Source organism: Microplitis mediator, chromosome 7 (assembly GCF_029852145.1).
Source record: "Microplitis mediator isolate UGA2020A chromosome 7, iyMicMedi2.1, whole genome shotgun sequence".
Classification (NCBI taxonomy): Eukaryota; Metazoa; Arthropoda; class Insecta; order Hymenoptera; family Braconidae; genus Microplitis; species Microplitis mediator.
In genome coordinates this window covers 180,590-202,638 of record NC_079975.1, presented here as the reverse complement: position 1 = coordinate 202,638, position 22,049 = coordinate 180,590, and the positions used below count along the sequence as shown (strand labels likewise).

Sequence of the window (22,049 nt, the reverse complement as noted above, 5' to 3'; positions counted from 1 at the left end):
AATTGACTAAAAAATACATTTCTGTGAGTCACCCCGTGAGAATCGCCTACTTTATGGCACGAATATCATTTTAAACTCGACAACACATAAAATTCCGATTTCCATAGTGATTTCGCGATTTTATTCCAAAGTACCGAGATTTCAAAAATAATGGTAAAGTTGTAGGTCTCCCCCATTTGAAATTGACTAAAAAATACATTTCCGTGAGTCACCCCGTGTGAATCGCCTACTTTATGGCATGAATATTATTTTAAACTCGACAACACATAAAATTCAAATTTCCATAGTGATTTCGCGATTTTATTTCAAAGTACCAAGATTTCAAAAATAATGGTAAAGTTGTAGGTCTCCCCCATTCGAAATTGACTAAAAAATACATTTCTGTGAGTCACCCCGTGAGAATCGCCTACTTTATGGCATGAATATTATTTTAAACTCGACAACACATAAAATTCAAAATTCCATAGTGATTTCGCGATTTTATTCCAAAGTACCGAGATTTCAAAAGTAATGGTAAAGTTGTAGGTCTCCCCCATTCGAAATTGACTAAAAAATACATTTCTGTGAGTCACCCCGTGAGAATCGCCTACTTTATGGCATGAATATTATTTTAAACTTGACAACACATAAAATTCAAAATTCCATAGTGATTTCGCGATTTTATTCCAAAGTACCGAGATTTCAAAAGTAATGGTAAAGTTGTAGGTCTCCCCCATTCGAAATTGACTAAAAAATACATTTCTGTGAGTCACCCCGTGAGAATCGCCTACTTTATGGCATGAATATTATTTTAAACTCGACAACACATAAAATTCAAAATTCCATAGTGATTTCGCGATTTTATTCAAAAGTACCGAGATTTCAAAAGTAATGGTAAAGTTGTAGGTCTCCCCCATTCGAAATTGACTAAAAAATACATTTCTGTGAGTCACCCCGTGAGAATCGCCTACTTTATGGCATGAATATTATTTTAAACTTGACAACACATAAAATTCAAAATTCTATAGTGATTTCGCGATTTTATTCCAAAGTACCGAGATTTCAAAAGTAATGGTAAAGTTGTAGGTCTCCCCCATTCGAAATTGACTAAAAAATACATTTCTGTGAGTCACCCCGTGAGAATCGCCTACTTTATGGCATGAATATTATTTTAAACTTGACAACACATAAAATTCAAAATTCCATAGTGATTTCGCGATTTTATTCCAAAGTACCGAGATTTCAAAAGTAATGGTAAAGTTGTAGGTCTCCCCCATTCGAAATTGACTAAAAAATACATTTCTGTGAGTCACCCCGTGAGAATCGCCTACTTTATGGCATGAATATTATTTTAAACTCGACAACACATAAAATTCCGATTTCCATAGTGATTTCGCGATTTTATTCCAAAGTACCGAGATTTCAAAAATAATGGTAAAGTTGTAGGTCTCCCCCATTTGAAATTGACTAAAAAATACATTTCCGTGAGTCACCCCGTGTGAATCGCCTACTTTATGGCATGAATATTATTTTAAACTCGACAACACATAAAATTCAAAATTCCATAGTGATTTCGCGATTTTATTTCAAAGTACCAAGATTTCAAAAGTAATGGTAAAGTTGTAGGTCTCCCCCATTCGAAATTGACTAAAAAATACATTTCTGTGAGTCACCCCGTGAGAATCGCCTACTTTATGGCATGAATATTATTTTAAACTTGACAACACATAAAATTCAAAATTCCATAGTGATTTCGCGATTTTATTCCAAAGTACCGAGATTTCAAAAGTAATGGTAAAGTTGTAGGTCTCCCCCATTCGAAATTGACTAAAAAATACATTTCTGTGAGTCACCCCGTGAGAATCGCATACTTTATGGCATGAATATTATTTTAAACTCGACAACACATAAAATTCAAATTTCCATAGTGATTTCGCGATTTTATTTCAAAGTACCAAGATTTCAAAAATAATGGTAAAGTTGTAGGTCTCCCCCATTCGAAATTGACTAAAAAATACATTCCTGTGAGTCACCCCGTGAGAATCGCCTACTTTATGGCATGAATATTATTTTAAAAACTATTGTTTTAAACTGATCTCCAAAGTATTTTCTTATAAATCCTTTACATCTCATATATTTAATACATAAAAAACAAAAATTGTTAAAATTATCATTAAATACTAAACCAAATTAATTTATAACCTGAGACTTATAAGTCTAATAAATGGTTCCACGTTACATGTGCGAGTACATCTATACAATCCAATGAAAAATGTAATTAATAAAACTTGATAAAAATAAAAATATCAAATAAAACCTCACGAATTAAGAAAAGTTATTAAATTATAGTACAATTATGTTGTCCAAATTATTAATTAATCAACTGTCATATCTATTGTTGTAAGTCAAGTCCTTCTTTATTATCACATATATATTTTTCTATAATTTCCCTTAATTAAGCAGCGACAATAAATAAATCTATTATTTTATAATTTAATAGTCATAATCATTTATTTGATTATTATTTTTTCACACTTGGTTGCATTTATATGATTTCAATTTAAATATTCGTCAATCAATGAGTTTATAGTGCTTTATTTGTTGTTGATTATATACCCTGATTAAAAATATTGATTGAAAAGAATTGAGAAGCGGTCACTCCATACAAACTGTATATGTATATATACAAACAAAAAAATTGAAATCAATTGAAATTATTGAAAAGAATTTGAATTTCATCACTTTTAATTCTTTTCCATTAATATTTCTAAACAGGGTAAGTTTGATATTTCAGCTCAATTAATTTTTGATGTTTTTATGAAATATCACTAGTTAATGTTAAATACTACCTACTTGATATTGAATAAATTTTTAATTTAATGAATAACATTTTATTTATGAAATTGTTTTTTCTTTTAATAATTTTTTTTTTTTCATTTATTCCAGACCAATACATCATGAGAAATTATAAATAACTAATTAATTACAATTAAATCAAAAGCTTAACAAAAACTCTCTTGTAAAATTTTTTTAGTGGAGTACAGTTGTCATTGAATATAGTTGTCACTGAGTACAGATGTCGTCTTTGTGCTTGAGTAAAGAAATTTCGAGTATAGATCAGTATTCGGCGAGTGATCGACTGTAATATGTGTGTAGGTAATGTAGGTAATGTGTAGGTGTAGAAATGAAACGAGGGACCCGAGCGACCAGTGGAGGTACGAGCCAAGATCGATTGTTATTACTATGTATCGAAATATTTGAGTATCACCGATTACATTGAATGTCGAAATTAAAAAAATAACTGAAATGACAAAAAGTCACAGAAAGTACCATTGTCATTCATCCTCATCAATTATCAAATAAGTCATGGGTCAAAATAAATTTTTTTTTTTTAAACTTTTTTCTACTAAAGGACATTGTAATAAACAAACATCGTTCATATTGTGATGGGTTATTCCCAACAGAAGCAAAGTTACGCCTACTCTTCATAGGAAGATATGGACAGCTTCATCCTCACCCATCTACATAGAGATCTGGATTCAAACAGCCGTAGAGTCTTAGCAGGAAAGCTATTGGCCTCGAAAACGGGCCAAAATGCTGATTTCAGCGACAAAATCTTTAAAAAAATATCAAAATATCAAGTTATAGGGCGACAACTGCTCAGGTGAGTCAAATATCACCTTCTGCGGTAGAAAAATTATTATTAGCAAGTATGGAAAGCGATAGATTCTCTGTTAAGAGAGCTGTTGCAGTCGACAATGGGGACAAGTGCTATTTTGTTACCCTAAATAATTTTAGCTTACGAGCACAAAAATTTTGTCAGTACTATAAATTCACTTTGTTATTTTAATAAATCAATTTTTTTAATCTAACACAATAATTTTTTTCCATAGCTAGATGCAACAAAAAATTCGCTATAGTTACAAGAATTTCGTTATCATAACGAATTGTTTGTTATCCGTATATTAAGGCAGACGTTTTTTAACATAAGTTCTCTTATCTTCTGGTTACAAAAAGTTTTTTTTCTGTGTATGATACAAACAAATGTATTATCATTTTATAGGCAAAACCAAGAATGCTTCCGCAACCTCGTTCGTTTAACTTACGGTAATTAATCGGGCTTAACTCATATCAGTTTTTCTGGGAATACCTTACTTCCGCCATAATAATATTCTTATTTCTCTGATATACGTTATCATAGAACGCCTTCAATTGAATTATACTGGCATTGGTTATCATCTTTATCATTGTCGTTCAAATTTATATCAACAGTATGATCTGAAAGTTATATTTACTTATTTATTATTAAAATATTCTCAATGATTTATTTAAATCTATTATTAACAACCCATATTTTTATTTATTCTCCTCCACAGCTTTTTTTCTGTTTGTTTTTTTTTTACATTCACTCAACAAATTCAGTAAACGTCTCTATCTAATTCCAAGGAAATTATTCATTCTCTATATATATATCATTATTGTTGTTTTTATTTCTATATATCGCGTAGTGTTGATCATCATATTTATAATTACCTTGATATACAAAAGATTAACAATTGTTTTGTCTTATAAAAAATTGATAAGACAATGCAACTTTATAAAATAGCGATCGTCTAACAATTAAATTCAGTTACTCATTATTCTTTCAGTTGTCAATATTTAAATAATTAGTCAATAAATTTATCTTTTTTCTTTCCTATTGTTTTTTTGTTCAAAATGCAACGTAAGTTCTAATATTTTATCTTAATTAAAAGTTATCGTTTATATAAATTTCAATTACATTTAATTATCATCACGGATTTAATTTCTTGAACAGATCGTTTGACGTTAGCTGCTGTGATACTAACAATTAAATTGTTTAGTGCATATGCTGATAATGCTGATGGAATCCCGACAGAATGTCCGCAAGTGGATCCAATGAATACAACAATCCATCTTGCCCATGAGTTTGACTGTTCAAAATTTTATGCTTGCTCTAATGGCCGAAAAATTTTGATGATGTGTCCTTTGATGGACGGTAATGGTAATAAGTTACATTTTAATCCAAAGTTACAAGTCTGCGATTGGCCAAATCATGCGGGATGTAACGTATCTACTAGTACAACTACGCTGGTGACTGAATCTACAATAAACTTGAATACTGATAATTCAACTGAATCGATTGAAACAACCGTTAGTTTATCAACAGAATCGACGGAAGCTGGTAACTCTTCAAAAATAACAGAAACTACAACGGAATCATCTTGGAGTTCTAGCGAACAATCAACGGTAGCTAGTTCTACTGAAGGAAATATAATTTCATCAAGTACATCAACAGACTCTACACCTCAAAATACCGATAGACCTTCCGAGTCTATGCCAATAACAACAGAAGAATCAACAGTATCAAGTACTACTGTTACGATAGCTCAAACAACAGTTCCATCACAATCTACCGCGCATATAACGAATAAGCCTCCAGTGCCTAGTTCTACTGTTACAGAAGCTGAAACATCAGTAACGCCACAATCAACTACTCATATATCTGAACCCACCTCAGAAAGTACGACTAGTCCTTCGGAATCAACACCTGTGACAACAAGTAAACCTTCAGTGCCTAGTTTTACTGTTACAGAAGCTGAAACATCAGTAACACCGTCTCCAATTACAGCCGAACCTTCAAACACATCATCTGCTGTCACTGATCAACCTTCAGTATCCAGCTCTACTGTTACAGTGGCTGCAACATCAGTTCCATCACAGTCTACTACTCATATACCTGAACTTACTTCAGAAAATACAGCTAGCCCTTCGGAATCAACACCTGTTACAACAAGTAAACCTTCAGTGCCTAGTTCTACTACTACAGAACCTGAATCATCAGTAATATCGCAATCAACAGAGTACGTGACTGACTCGAGTCCTCAAAGTACCACTGGATCTTCAGAATTAACATCGGTAACAACAGGAAACCCTACAGTACCTAGTTCTTCTATAACCGAATCAACATCACACACTACAACATTTTCTCCTACATCAACTCTTCAAACTTCATCTAGTCCAGATAAAACTACTAACCAATCTACAATGCCTACAACACAATCTACTGAATCGTCGACTTTTTTAACATCATCAATAACTCACAACAGCACAAATACCCCGGCAATAATCACCACCAATCAAACGGAAATCACCACCACAACCACCACCACAACCAACATCACCATTCCAACTCAAATCACAACCAGTCAAACGGAAACAACCACAATTCAAATCACCACCAATCCCACCATAATCACCACCGATGATTTTAATTCAAACGAAACAACATCTTTCCTACCTACCCCACTTCCTGAATGTACATCCAATGTATCTGGAATTTTATATCCTCATGAATCAAATTGCTCATTATTCTATGAATGCAATCATGGAGACCTAGTTTTACTCGACTGTCCCGAAGGACTTTATTTCAATGCATCTCGTCAAATTTGCGTCTGGCCTCATGAAACAAATTGTCAGCAATTATCATCATCAAATTCTTCAACCACAGTTTCTGCAATTTTATCAACAACTGAAACACCATCAGCGAATATTTCTATCTTATGCCCTGCTGACAATTCAAAGGATGGAGTATTGTATCCTCACGAGTGTGTATGTAGCAAATTCTACACCTGTACTAATGGACAACTCGTTCTAAGTCAATGTCCAACCGGTTTAGATTTTAATCCTAGATTAGATACTTGCGACTGGCCAGAAAATGCTAAATGCCAGCTGTCTTTATCCTCATCTCATGTATCTTCAACAACTGAATCCCTAACGACAAATATTCCTGTCGAATCAGCTAAACCCATTGTACAAAATTCAACACAATCAGACAATTTAGTTGATCAATCTTCAGTGTCAACAAGTATTCCAGTTGAAATTATCAAACCTATTAAACCAAACTCAACACACTCGAATACTTTCATCGACCAATCTTCAGTATCTAAATCTGAATGTCCAGAAGATGGATCAGATTCACAAATTCCTCACGAAACTAATTGTCGTCTTTACTATGAATGTAAAGATGGCGAGAAATTATTGAAAGAATGTTCATCGGGATTAGAATTCAATCCGCTGCTCCAAGTTTGTGATTGGCCGGAATATGCTGGGTGTTCACAGCCTCAAAGTACTCAAGGAACTACCACAGAAAAAATTGTAACTTCTGCACCAGTAGTTGAATCTACTACACCAATAATTCAATCGTCTACACAAAAAAATGAAACTTCTACGCCGAAAATTCAAAGTTCTACGCCAGAGTTTGAAACTTCTACATCGATAGCTGAAACTTCTACTCCATCATCAGAAAAATGTTTAAGACCATGTCCAGAAAATGACCCAATCGATTATACAGTTTTAGTTGAAAATGAAAATTGCTCGAAATTTTGCAAATGCAGTCATGGAATCCCTTACGTATTAAACTGTCCCCCGGGTCTTTATTTCGATTCATTACAACAAACATGCGATTATCCGGAAAGAGCTAATTGTATAAAAAATTAAGCCTTTCTTCCAACACAAAAGTATTCTTCAATCCGATCTCGAATTAGACAAATCTTTAAGTATTTAAGTATATAAGGTATTAATAAAATATTGTAAGCTAGAGTGCAAGAATCAATAAAAAAAATAATATTTTTTCCTGGGAAGCTAGCTTTATTTATTCAGCCAAATATATATGATAATAATAAGGCCTTTGGTATTACCTTGACCTAAAAATATTATTTTTCGTCTGAATATACGTTTTGAGCGAGTATAAGATTAATCAAAAGTAAAAACACGTTATTTCAATCATAATTAAGTGCAATATCTAATATTTAGCAAAAATAAATATTTTAGATTTATTTAGTCCTCAAGATTGATTGTAATCTTAAATTAAAAATCATGTTAAGAAATTTGGGTTCTAAAAAAAAAAATATTTTCATAGTGATAAGATTTCTCCTACACTATTGGTATGTTTTTAGATAGTCGACTGGCTATTTAGTCAGTAAGATTTTTGATCAGCACATTTGTCAATAAATACGCTATTTATTTGTAGATGAGAATGCTTTAATTGATTTTTAAATCTTAAATCAAATGTTACGTTTTCGGGGTAAGAAATTATTATTATATTTTTTAATATTTTGCATATTTATAATTAATTTATGTTCAGCAGTAATTATCACAATTATTTTTGGGATCATCGCATTGGGATCGACAATTAAAACGACTACCGAAAATAATTGTATTGGAAAATGTCCTGATGAAAATTTTCTGAATGCGTCAATATTATTGGCGCACGTTAATTGCACAAAATATTGTCACTGCAATCAAGGAAAGGCTATTGTTAAAAATTGTGAATCAAATTTGATGTTCAATTTTTGTGATGGAATTTGTGACAAGCCAAAAAATGTTAAATGCCGTTCTGATCAAATAGGCAGCGATGGTACTCCAAATTCAAAAGATGACCAAAGTGAATTCGAGAGTTTTAATGCTATTGTTATATATTCATTGTTATCGATTATTTTGATTATCGGATTTATTTTTATTATTGCCTTTGTCTGCAAACGTAAAATAAAATTTAATTTATAAGTTTTAATAATTTCGTTAAAGAACATTATTTCTTTCATTTCTGTAAACGGTTATCAAAATTTATCTATTAAGTAAAAATTAGTCATACTAAGTAAAAAGATTGTACAGTTGATCGATTAAAAAATTTATAATTCCAGTTAATAATCTATAAATAAATTTTCTTTGATGATGTAAAACAATACTTGAGATAAATTTTTATTTAAAACCTCTACATAGTTTTAGTATTATCAAAATATGAATGATTTAAATATAATATAAAAATTTTCTCATAAAAAATTTAAATTTATTTTCTGATTGTAAAAACTTAAAATTTGACAATAAAATTAAATCAATAATCACATTCTTATAATAAGTTTTTTTTTTTCCATTTATTCTTATCTTTATTCAGCGATATATCTTATCATAGGGATTATTATTTCGGACATTTACAAACTTTTTCAATTTATATAATCTTTAATACTTATTTAATTTATTTGTATCGAGAAAATAAATTTTTTTTTTTTTAAACTCAGAAATATACCAAAGAATATGAATACGTATTCTACACATTTAAAGGTATATTATTTATTAAACAAACGGAGGCTATTAAAATTATTTGACTTTAAAATATTTAAATTATTAATTACCTAGTACTCTAAACTGAATCGATTAATGGGAAAAACTTAAATTATTCAAATATCTTGAAATCTTTTATATCTCTCAGTAAATTTTTATAAATTTGAATTAAAGCCTATTTTACTAATGATTAAAGGTCAAGTAGGTCTCTCTTAATCAAAAAAATAATAATCTAAAATATTATTTCATCCATTTATAAGTTTATCTTAAAAATAGACAAGATTAAATAATTTTGAGGACATTCACATTATCAGATATATATATTTAATATTTTATTAAATTTAGCAGAAATTTAGCGCGTTGTATTTAAGATAATGAACCGCACGTATATTAACACGCCCAAGTGATTAAAATGATTTGTCATGTTAACCCCTACCAGTTACTTTCTATCGATAATCACTGGCCAATCTATATATATAAAAAGAATTAAAATTTAGTCACGTCCTCACACTCTATAGTTCTGTGATCATTTAAATCAAAATGTTAAAACTTTGGGGTAAGTATTTTTTCATCACAGCTTATTTTCAATTCCCAATCTAATTTAAAATATTTTTTTTTTTTTCGGTGAAAATTTTAGTGCTGTGGACAATTGTTGTTTTAAATGGAATTGCATCTGCCTCCGAAATCGATTATTTACAACTGAATGATCCATTTAATTCAGTGAACAAAATTGACCAAATAGCATACGATTGTTATGGTGAATGCCCAAGAAATGAGTTGAGAAAAGTTTTTTTACTCGCTAATCAAGATAAAACAAAATATTGTCGTTGCATATATGGATTACCCTATCTTCGAAAGTGTCATTCAAATTGGGTTTTTAGTCTAGAAGAAGCTGAATGTATTGATCCATCAAAATCTATAAGTACCAACAATTTAACTGGTTTCATTAAATCGTTATGGAAAAAAACATCGTCAGTATTTGACAGTAGAGATAATAGTTTATCGGCATCAGTCCAAAGAATAAATGATGGGAGCAGATGTATAGGTAAATGTTCAAAAGACATTGCACATGTAGCTATGTTACTCGCTCACGAAGATTGTTCTAAATTTTGCCAATGTAAAAACGGCCATATAAATGTTAAAACATGTCGAGATAATATGGAATTTGATTATCAAGAAGCAAGTTGTGTCCCGCATGGAACAGCACATTGTAAAAGTGAGTCTACAAAACCTGTGCCGTCTTATAATTGCATTGGAACATGCCCGCACGATCTTTCGGGCGTAGCAACTTTATTAGCTCACGATGACTGTCTGAAATACTGTGTCTGTAAAAAAGGAATACCATATATTAGAGATTGCCCTCCTGGCTATCATTTTGATTTTAACGGCGCACAGTGTTTAGAACCAGAGGTTGCTAAGTGCGATCGGTTAAATGGCATCGTATCCAATACTGTCGATTGCATCGGTACTTGTACAAACGCCACAGATGTCAACAAAGTTTGCTTACTAGCTCACAAAGATTGTCACAAATATTGTGTGTGCAAAAATCTTAATGTAACTGTCCACGTTTGTGAAAATAACTTATACTTTCATTTAAAAACGCAACGTTGTACTAGTAAAGAAGAAGCTGGATGTCTAGAACCACTACCACCACCAACATCAACACCACCACCACCACCACCACCACCGGGATGCCTTGGTGTCTGTCCAACAGAACCCATTGCAAATGCAACATGCTCAACTCCACATACCGATTGTACTAAGTACTGTTTGTGTGATAATGGAAATTCTATTGTAAAAGATTGTCCGAAAGGTCTTCATTTTAGTGTTAAAGAGGGTATTTGCGTTGATCCAAAAATAGCTGAGTGTGAAGTTCCTGAACCACCGAATGAAGGTTGTCTGTCTTTAGAATGTGATGCAGATCCAAATAAAGCATGTATTATTAAACATTCAAATTGTACTAAATATTGTATATGTTATAATGGAACAATAACAATTAATCCCTGTCCTAACGGAGAACATTATAATTTTGAATCACGTAAATGTGATAAGCCCGAAAATGCTGGTTGTGATAATTCAATTACACCAATTCCACCACTCACTTGCGATCAACATACATGCAGTTTAAATTCAAAATGCCTATGGCCCACTAATGAATGCACACAATACTGCGATTGTCGCAATGGTGTGACAACTATTGAAAATTGTCCACAGAATTTGCATTTCAATCCTATAAGTGGGATATGTCAAGATCCGTTAATTGCTGGATGTGGAAGTTCAATACCAACCATTCCAAGTCCACCGATTCCAGTATTAATAGGATGCTTAGAGGAATGCAAAGCTGACAATGATCCTGAAAAAATTTGTTTCCAACCCAACGAAGATTGTAAAAAATATTGTACCTGTCGCAATGGTACAAAAATGGCTTATGATTGTCCAAAGGGCTTACATTTCAGCAAAGACAAAAAAGAATGTGTTGATCCAGCAATTGCAGGATGTGTACCTTACAATTGTATCGGACAATGTCCTAATTATGATTCCGCGGCTTGTTTGCTTATGCACGGTGACTGTACAAAATATTGTCACTGTATTCGTGGTGCGCCAATTGTTAAAAACTGCGATTCAGGTCATTTCAGTTTGGACCTTGCACGTTGTGATAATCCAAACGTAGTTAAATGTGATCGTATTAATGGCACTGTTAATTCTCATTGGTCTTCTTGGCGATCAAATAAAATCACAAGTAATCGAATTCACAATCGATATGCAAAAAAAATTATTTCGGAAAATTGTATTGGAAATTGTCCTCAAGAAGATATTACAGACGTTGCAGTTGTTTTGCCGCACAAAAATTGTTCAAAATATTGTCATTGTATTAATAGACGTGCGTACGCGGAATCATGTCCAAGTGATTTACGCTTCAGTGTACACAATGCCACGTGTATAAGCCCACAATATGTAGAATGCAACATTATTTAAAACAACTTTTGTAGTAATAATAATTATTATTATTAACGATAATAAATTAATAAAATCTATGGAACGGGGTAACTTATAGGATAATATTAATAATTTTGAGTTAATAAAAAATTTGTTATTTGTGAAAAATAAAAAAATATAAATGTCAAGTATTAAAGTTATATATATATTTTTTTTTATTTTTAAGAAATAAATATTCTTATTGACATGTATGCGTTTTGTTTCATATTTATAATCTATTATTTAATGTTTATTTAAGACTTAATTATTATTTTCAATATGTTAATTCAAATAAATATTGTTACGTCATTCGAGATAAAATAAAATAAGTTTAATTAAATTTTGCGGTAGATACAATCGATGACATACGTGACAAATTTTCAATCTTTTGTACGTGCATAAGCATTACAATGACATTATTATTATAAATAATTAAAAAAAAAAAGATCAAGATAAATAATATTTATGTTAGTATTAAATAAAAGGTAAAAGGTCATTCACATCGATATTGTCATTTATTTAAATTCATATTTTTTAATGACGCATACTGTCCAAGAAAAATTCAAAATCAGTACAATCAGTTTTATAAGGCAAATCACAATTTAAAGTTTTTGAATTAAAATATAAACCTTTTGGACAATCCATTTCGTGATAGTGTCCCCAGTTGCATAAACAAAATTTTGAACAATTTAAGTGGGAAAATAAAATTACTTGATTGTCGTGAGAACTGCATTCTCCTAATGAACAGCCATCTTTACGTGAAATTCCAGCGGGTTCTAAATAAAATTCCGATTTTTCCAATGCTGCAAATGGAGATGCTGAGCAGATCGATAGTACGACCATTGTAAAAATAACTTGAATTTTAAAAATAATAATTTTATTAGACAATAGCTTTGAAAGTTATAATTGATAAGATTAAATTCTCACGAAGATATAGGGGAGGGTGGGGCAGAGCGGCCCCCCTGAAATTTTGACCAAAAAAAAAATTTTTTTTTTTTCGACTAATTACTATAAATCCGATATGTTTGCGCATTTTTACCTCTACGCATGACATTTGGGGCAAAATGGACAAGTCCAAAATTTTGAAAAAGAGATTTTTTCATATTTTTATCGTCAATTTAAAAAAAAATTATCATAATTCCACATTTCTAGTCCTACGCATAACACCTGGGGCAAAATGGACCAGCCGAAACTTCCGAAAAAATTATTTTTTCATATTTTTTGGCCGTTTCTCTATGTAAGAGGCAAATTTGGGAACTAAAAATTTATAAAAATTAAATTTTTTTTTTTAGTTGATAAATTTTTGAAATAAAGTAAAATTATAGAATTGATTTTTTTTTTTATTAAATAACAATTAGTAATTAAGGTAATCGAGAGTGAACGATTTTTTATGCTTTAAAAAATTTTTTTCGAGTAAATATAAAACCAAAAATAGTTGTCAAGAGAAAGAAATACATTCTTAATGATGAAAACAATTTAAAAAAAAAAAAAAAACGAAAAAAAAAAATTTTTTTATCACTTTTTGAAGGGGGGCCGCTCTGCCCCACAAAAAAAAAAAAATTTTCAGAATTTTGGCAAAATGTCCATAAATTTGTTCGAAATAGGACAAAAGTAAAGTGATCTTATGGTTGAAAGCCACAAAAAATAATAATTAGCTTAGGGGGGCCGCTCTGCCCCACCCTCCCCTACAGCCGTTACGATGACTCAAAAATTATCTTATTTGTTTCGTATTAAATTCATAATTCTTAAATAATAAAATATGATATATTTATGAAAAAATATTTAAAACTCACTCAATTGACTGTTAAACATATTTAATCAGTAATTCAATGCGTAAAGACTTTCTACAACTCTGCTCAATAATTAATTTGTCTTCTTTTTATACTAAATATCGATTACTAAATCGTATAAAAATAACAAGCCCTACTCTATTTCCTTAACTTTGTTATTATAGTTTTAATAAATCTATAACTGTCTATATTTATCTACCACTATAAAAAAAAAAATAAAACTATTTATAATCTTAATAATCGACTCTGTAGCCAATAAAACAAATAGTAATGACCAAATAAATATTAAACTTTTAATTTATCTAAAATTATAAATCGATAACTATTTCCGTCTCTATTAGAAATATTTAATTACTTTTTATTAAATAATTAATTATTTAATTCAATTTAATATGATGGCTTTGTTTTTTTTTTTTTTTATCATTTAAGAATATTGCTCAAGAGATTTACAAGTTGATAACAATAATAAGAATTTATTGTTACAAAAAGTTGTTGAGTAAAAATAAAAATGATGTCGTTAATTATTTTTTACATTTTTACTCACAATTAGCCTGAATTTTTTAGATCTCGCATCAATAAACAAAAAACTGAAAAATAAATAGACAATACAATAGACTTGAAATTTTAATTGTAGTATATAAAATAAAATAATTTTAAAAGATTATTGTAGTCGGATTAAACGAAATAATTCTCAACTAACATTAAAAGGTGTAAAGTTGCTCAACAAACATTACTATCGAGATATCGTTCATTATTTGTTAAATTTAGTACATTAGGGATTAAAAATTAGTATAAAAAACGCGGTGAATTAGTTAAGACGCGCCATAATAATTTTAAGCATCACTGTAAGTGTTTAGCCGAAATTTATTTAAAAATGTTTAAATTTTTGGGTAAGTCTATTTGTCCAATTTTTGTTGCTATTACTTAAGAAATTCTTATCAATATCAATAAAATTTTAATAAATGATTATTCTTTAATAGTGATAGCATCAACGACGGTATTGATTATAGTAACATCACAACCAATAGACAGCAATCGATGTATGGGAAAATGTCCGCTGTCAAATAATCGATTCGATAATCCAACTCTACTAGCACACGAAGATTGCACAAAGTATTGCTTCTGTCAAAATGGATGTCCAACGGTTAAAACATGTCCAGAACGTTTCCATTTCAGTTGGGACGAGCGGATGTGCTTGCCCATTGGTGTAGCCAAGTGTGACGATCGTATTAATTGCTTAAGAAAGTGCCCATTTGAACATGATGAAAAAAGTGTATTATTATATGCCCATGAGAACCGCGGTAAATATTGTCACTGTCATGAATGGGGTATAGTGACTGTAGAAAACTGTCCAGAGTCTTTAATATTTGACCCAGGGTATGGTTTTTGTAAAGCTATTGAAGATTGTAATAATACGATTACTCAAAAACCACATATATGGACTTTATGGCCAAACTTATCAACATCAACCGTAGCACCTAAAAATGACGTTTCAACAACACCATTAGACATCTCAGTGACTGTACCACCTGTAGATGATGAACCAAAAACTCCAGTATATCACCCAGCGCATTCAACTTCAACATTAGCACCTAAAAATGACGTTTCAACAACACCATTAGACATCTCAGTGACTGTACCACCTGTAGATGATGAACCAAAAACTCCAGTATATCACCCAGCGCATTCAACTTCAACATTAGCACCTAAAAATGACGTTTCAACAACACCATTAGACATGTCAGTGACTGTACCACCTGTGGATGATGAACCAAAAACTCCAGTATATCACCCAGCGCATTCAACTTCAACATTAGCACCTAAAAATGACGTTTCAACAACACCATTAGACATGTCAGTGACTGTACCACCTGTGGATGATGAACCAAAAACTCCAGTATATCACCCAGCGCATTCAACTTCAACATTAGCACCTAAAAATGACGTTTCAACAACACCATTAGACATTTCAGTGACTGTACCACCTGTAGATGATAATCTAAGAACCCCAGCATATCACCCGAAGCATTCAACTTCAACATTAGCACCGAAAAATGACGATTCAACAACACCATTAGACCTTTCAGTGACCGTACCACCTGTAGATGATGAACCAACGACTCCAGGATGTCCTCATAAGCATTCAACTTCAACATTAGCACCTAATAATCATGGATCATCAACAGAAACTAAAAATTGCAGCTGTCCAGAAACACCGAAAACGATTAAAATATCAAATGGTGTTGATGGTTGCATCGGTTACTGTCCACCAGAAAATGATCGTAGCTACACAGAACACTTACCTCATGGAATTTGTAAACTTTATTGTAAATGTGACTGGGGTATACCTACTGTCATGGAGTGTCCAAAGAAATTACATTTCAACCGTAATCTTAAAATATGCGACTATCCCGAAGACGCTAAGTGCTCTGGAATAGGAGGATTTAACAGATTCTCAACGATACAATATTAATTCTATAACAATGTAAACTTACATTAAAATTAATTTTTAGATTATAAATTTATAAAATCAAACTTTTCTTTTTTTTTTTTCTTTTTTTTTATATAAAATCATTATTTAAGTTTTTTTAAGTTTAAAAATATACATATATTTATATAGAATTTAATAACTATTTTGTTTATATCATTTATTATAATACAGTCTCTAGTTTGTTCTTTTTTTTAATTTTTTTGACTAAAAAAAATATCTCAGTAACAAATGAATAAATAAAAAAGTATTGATATTTTCAGTGTGACAGAAAATTATTTTTTTCTGTTCATTCTATCGTGCAGTAGTTATCAGTATGTTATTTATTCTAGATAAAATTGAAATACAACAAATATGTAAACCTAATATCACTTTATTTTATTTTATATCTTGTAAAATTAAAAGTTATTTTATTGAATTTAATATTTTTTCACTTTTATTATTATTAAAATATTTATATCATCAAGTTCATCATCATATTTTTAATTTTATTATTATTTTCAATAATAAATCTTGCAAAATATCACTCAATATATATGTATATATAAATAAATATTATAACACTAATTTTTTTTTTAAATTTGATTTCAATACTAATATTTTAAATATATACATGCGTAAATTCCTACATATGTATATATTCATTTAATAATAAATATATTTTTAAAAATTTAATATCTGCACTGCAGCCAGAATATAAATCAATTCAAAGTAAATTTATAACCATCCCTTGAATCTATTACTTTCAAAAACAAAAACTCCATTAAAGCCATAGATAAAAATAATATAAGCGTTTACACTTTAAAATTATGTAACCATTTACGTAATACTGAATTTAATAATACTCTCATACGAATTTTATTAAGAATAATTTCTTGTTTTTTGTCAATGTCAACTTGGTCAACTTGATTGTCATCTTTTATTTCTCCAAAATTTACTTCTTCCTCCAGGGAATTTTCTTGGAGTTGATGTTTATCTTCAGCATTGTCAAGCCTTTTCATAAGTGAATCAATAATCACATGTGTGTGCGGACGATTGTGAACGATAATTGCTGGGATTACTCCCCTTTTCCCATACCTACGACAATAATCAAATAACAAATATAGTAACACTTTCACAAGCTAAGTAAACTATATTATTATTGTTTAATAAATTCCAAAGTTTATTTTAAATTTATTTACTATTAGATAAAATATTGTTTTATTTTTTTTTAATTAACCTATTTTGATCATTTCTGTTAAATTTGATCAATAAAAAAAATAAAATTATAATCGAATCTAACCCTGATTAAACAACTGAATTCGATCGAATTAAACAGAATTAAATTTTTAATTCAGATAAATTCTGTTAATTCGGTTCCTAACTTAAAAATGAATTCTGTCTAAATCGGCAGGAAAACCCGAATTTGTCAAAATTAAAACGAATTTAAATAATTCTATTCGGTTTAATTCTGATTAATTCGAAAATAATTCTCCAATTTCTGGTTTTGAATCCGAATTAAACTGAATTAAAACGAATTTGGAATTTTTAAATCGGTTTTATTCTGTTTAATTCAAATTCAAATTTTCAATTCAGTTGAATTCTGTTTTGCAAAAGTCGACAGAATATAACAGAATTAAAATTTTTAATTCGGTCGAATTCAGTTGTTTAATCAGGGAATGTAATTCTAGAAGAATTTTGTTCAAAACATTAAGCAGTACCTCGCTTTACTATTGACTGTATAGAAATCACGAACAAGATCCAAATACTTTCTCAATTCATCAACATCGGTAATTATTTTTGGTCTTGTCGGTCTAGCCATGGTATCAGGCTCGACACACATTACTTCCGATCCCAGCATCCACGTCACAAAAAAAATCCATGCGAACGTCAAACAACCAACGTTATTACTTGATCCCATGGAGTGACTCATAATTTTAAAAAAGGGTTAAATAAAATAAATTGATCTTGATTGATTGTCAATCTGTATGTTGTTATCCGATCTAAAATAGAAAAACGTGTAATATTAGTATGAGAATCTGATTATCTTAGATTAAGTTCAAAGATAAAATTTATCATTAACAAATTAATACAATGATACAGAAAATTTATATCCATGATTTATGAGAATGTTCGGAGATGCTTTTATTTTTTTTTTATAGATAATAAATCGCATCAATACACTGATTCGTATATTCATATATATTTTTTTTCTATATCAGTTTATTTTATTTTAAGTGATTGAGTTGTGGTATATAAAAGGGTAAAGAAAACTTTGATTTATCATAAATTCTCAGATTAACTCAGTACCTCAATTCAATTAATTTAAAATGTCACGATTTATCGGTAAGTTATTAAAAAAAAAAAAAAAAAAAAAAAAAAAAAAAAAATCTATTCAATTTATATTAAATAATTTAAAAAATAAATTAAAATTATAGTTTTGTTTGTTGGATTTATTTGTGGAATAACTGCAGCATCGGAAGTGTGTATTGGTAAATGTCCTGTACAATCATCATTAAATGGTTCAGTAATATTTTTGCCGAATGTTAATTGTTCGAAATATTGTGTCTGTGATCATGGACGACCTATTGAAATGCCATGTCCAGCAAATTTACATTTTTCCACTGAAAATAATACTTGTGCTGATCCAGAACAAGCTAACTGCATTGATGTCACACCAATAACTAATCCAACATCTGAAGAATCAGAGCAAGAATACGATAATTTTTTAAATTATTTACATAACTTTGAATCTAACAATTCATTTAAATTTAATTCAAAACCAGGAATTCGTTACAACACTTATTGTGCAAATCCAACAGTCGACTGTCGTGACAAACCTCTAAGTTGTATTGGAAAGTGTCCTACTGATCATCCACAACAAATTTATTTGCTTGCACATGAAGACTGTACTAAATATTGTATATGCCAAAATTATATGCCAGTAACCAAATTATGTTCTCAAGATCTTCATTTTAGTATTGACGATGCAATGTGCTTGGAACCAGAGAAGGCTCTGTGTGACGGTGTTAATGGTTATATAACAACAACAACAACAACAACAACAACAACTCCCTCACCATCTTATAAATGTACAAGCGAATGTCCATTTTACGATAATCCAGACTTGATTATTTTAGTGGCACACGAAATTTGTGGAAAGTATTGTCATTGTAAAAATGGGATTGGTGAGCCAAAAGATTGCCCATTAAATTCACATTTCAGTTTATTGCATGGTACATGTGTTGATCCTGATATTGCCCAATGTCCTTATGCTAATGGTATTGAAAAACCTACACCAGTAACACCGGAATCAGAAACACCAGCAACACCGGAATCAGAAACACCAGCCACACCGAAACCAGTTACACCAGCGACACCGGAACCAGTTATGCCAGTAACTCCGGAACCAGACAAATCAGGTTGTATTGGGACATGCCCATCGTATAATAATCCAACTTATACAGCTCAATTGCCTCATGAAGACTGCAATAAATTTTGTAAATGTGATTGGGGACAACCAGTTGTATTGGATTGCCCACCATCTCTTTTTTACAACCCAAATCTTTTAGTCTGTGATTATCCCTATGCAGCAGGATGTACAGGAAATATTCAAAATTTTGATACTTATGACATGATGAAAAAATTTAATATCAACGAAAACTACCGTAAAGAAAACGTCTCATCAGCAGACTGTGTTAAACCATGTCCATTGACCAATCCACCCAACAGCACAGTCCACGTGGCTCATAAAAACTGTACGAAATTCTGCAAATGTTCTTACGGAACTGCTTGGGTGATGGACTGCCCAAAAAATTTGTATTTTAATCCCAAAGAACAAGTCTGTGATTTCAAATTCAATGTCCACTGCAATGAAAATGGACCTTGGGTCGACGAGAAAAAAATAAATAAAGAGACTATGATCAATAAATTGGATACTGATGATGACGAAAATTCAATTTGGAGAAAATTTAAACGCCTATTACGTTATTAATATCAAGCATAATAATAACAGCAAGCAAACATAATAAGGTATTTCCATCACCTGTTGCTTAGCATTATTCATTAAATTTTTCTAAAAATATTTAAATGTACAACTTATGTCTATATTTATAACAGTAGGCATTAGACTGACATTTTTATGAGTCTCGGAAACCCGGAAGCCAATAACGTAATTTTATTATTGAGTTATAAACGCAGCCTTCGAAAATTAATTTTTAATGTCATTGTATTCAACTAAATTTACTTAGTTAGTAATAAAACTTATTGTTTTTTTTTTTTTTATTTTTAATGATTAATTATTATTAAAGTGTGTATTATATTATTATTATTATTATAAATAGTAATAGTTAAGAGTGTACAATATATTATGATCTTATGGTACGATTAATAAAGATAATTAAACTTGATGAAAATGGAGAATTAATTAACAGCGTATGGACAATTGTTGTCTTGCTTTAGAATACTAAGACGCATCATATCATCCATTATTCGGCATTGAAATCGATTGTACAAACAATACTCTTACTCGCTAGTCAATTTTAATATTGTGTTTCTAATATCACATGTTACTATACGTCTCTTAATACAGAAAATGACGACACGATTGTTATATTTCATATATAATATGTAATTTAATATATTATTATTATTAGATATTTGTTTGTACAATCTTTGTTGTGTTTAATTAAATTTGTTTATATGTTTTAGGGGATGTTTGCTTTTTTTTTTTTTTTGTAATAAAAAAAAAATATCGTAAAAACTGAGAACATTACTTCGATGCTAAAGTGGTTAATTAATTGAATTAAGGGAGTTGTATCACTTTAAAACTCATATCACGTCACATCACATCTTTTGTGCAAACTATTTTTTTTTAACATTTTTCTAGATAAAAATCCAGAAACCTTTTAGACCTTTTTCAAAAATAACATTTTTGTTTTTTATAACTAATTCATCGAAAATTTTCACTTTTAACATAAAACCAAATCAAAAAAGTTTATAATAATTAATTAAATTTTAGAGTATTTATTTTAAATAAAAAATCAATAATCTTGATACTAAAAAAAAAAAAAAACATTTTCTAAACACTAAGTAAACTATAGATACCACTAGTACACACAAAAATATATAAAAACAATCGAACTTACCGAGTGTTGCGATAAAATCCAAAAATAAATTGAAAAAAAAAAAAAAGAAAATAGTTTTAATGAATGCAGTCAGCGTAAAATTTAGTTTAACGTTTATTTATTTATAACAAATAGAAGTACAACTCGAGTAAGGAAATAAAAAAAGACTTTGTTTAACAATAAATTTAAAAAATAAGCTGCAATAAAATGCAACCCAGGTAGATGCTGACTCGACGGTTGCAGATGTAACGGTGAGAAGAAAAGTCCCGCGTTATCCTTCATATATATATCCTCCGTCTCTTCAGTATATATATCTATATAAATGATATATACTGAACAATGTAGAGTGTGTACGTAGGTTGAATGGTAACCCTTGTACTACGCACCCTCGGCGCACTTTTCGCGCAGCCAATCGTAAACACTCTGTCTATCAATTCATCAGCGATCCTCACTCCCTCTCCACGCTTGAGCTTTCATTCACCTTTACCCCTAAAATTATTATCACCTCACTATATACATTTTTATCTTTTGCGCACTATATATAACTTTGGAACTTTTCCTTTCTGATTTTTT

General features: G+C 30.2%; 2 protein-coding genes across 2 annotated transcripts; one reads left to right on the top strand and one right to left on the bottom strand.

Moving 5' to 3' along the window:
* Positions 1-4,543: 4,543 nt before the first annotated feature.
* On the top strand, positions 4,544-20,745 carry LOC130672278 (uncharacterized). Its single transcript, XM_057476732.1, has 6 exons — positions 4,544-4,702; positions 4,796-7,489; positions 8,144-8,443; positions 9,755-12,088; positions 14,864-16,351; positions 18,789-20,745. Exons 1-6 carry the CDS (start codon positions 4,696-4,698, stop codon positions 20,342-20,344), a joined length of 8,379 nt encoding a protein of 2,792 aa, XP_057332715.1. The 5' UTR covers positions 4,544-4,695; the 3' UTR covers positions 20,345-20,745.
* On the bottom strand, positions 16,983-21,810 carry LOC130670860 (uncharacterized). The gene is made up of 3 exons (XM_057474455.1): positions 21,498-21,810; positions 18,072-18,353; positions 16,983-17,448 (listed from the first exon to the last, which is right to left on the bottom strand). The coding sequence occupies exons 2-3, from the start codon at positions 18,281-18,283 to the stop codon at positions 17,166-17,168; spliced, it is 495 nt and encodes a 164-aa protein (XP_057330438.1). The 5' UTR covers positions 18,284-18,353; positions 21,498-21,810; the 3' UTR covers positions 16,983-17,165.
* Positions 21,811-22,049: the final 239 nt, after the last annotated feature.

Excerpts from the sequence above, each read along its gene's own strand:
- LOC130672278 (XM_057476732.1), top strand. Across the intron at positions 7,490-8,143 it reads GGAAAGAGCTAATTGTATAA|CAGTAATTATCACAATTATT; the intron begins AAAATTAAGCCT and ends ATTTATGTTCAG. Across the intron at positions 12,089-14,863 it reads ATATGTAGAATGCAACATTA|TGATAGCATCAACGACGGTA; the intron begins TTTAAAACAACT and ends ATTCTTTAATAG.
- LOC130670860 (XM_057474455.1), bottom strand. The coding sequence starts at position 18,283 with ATGAGTCACTCCATGGGATCAAGTAATAACGTTGGTTGTTTGACGTTC. Across the intron at positions 17,449-18,071 it reads ACAGTCAATAGTAAAGCGAG|GTATGGGAAAAGGGGAGTAA; the intron begins GTACTGCTTAAT and ends TTATTGTCGTAG.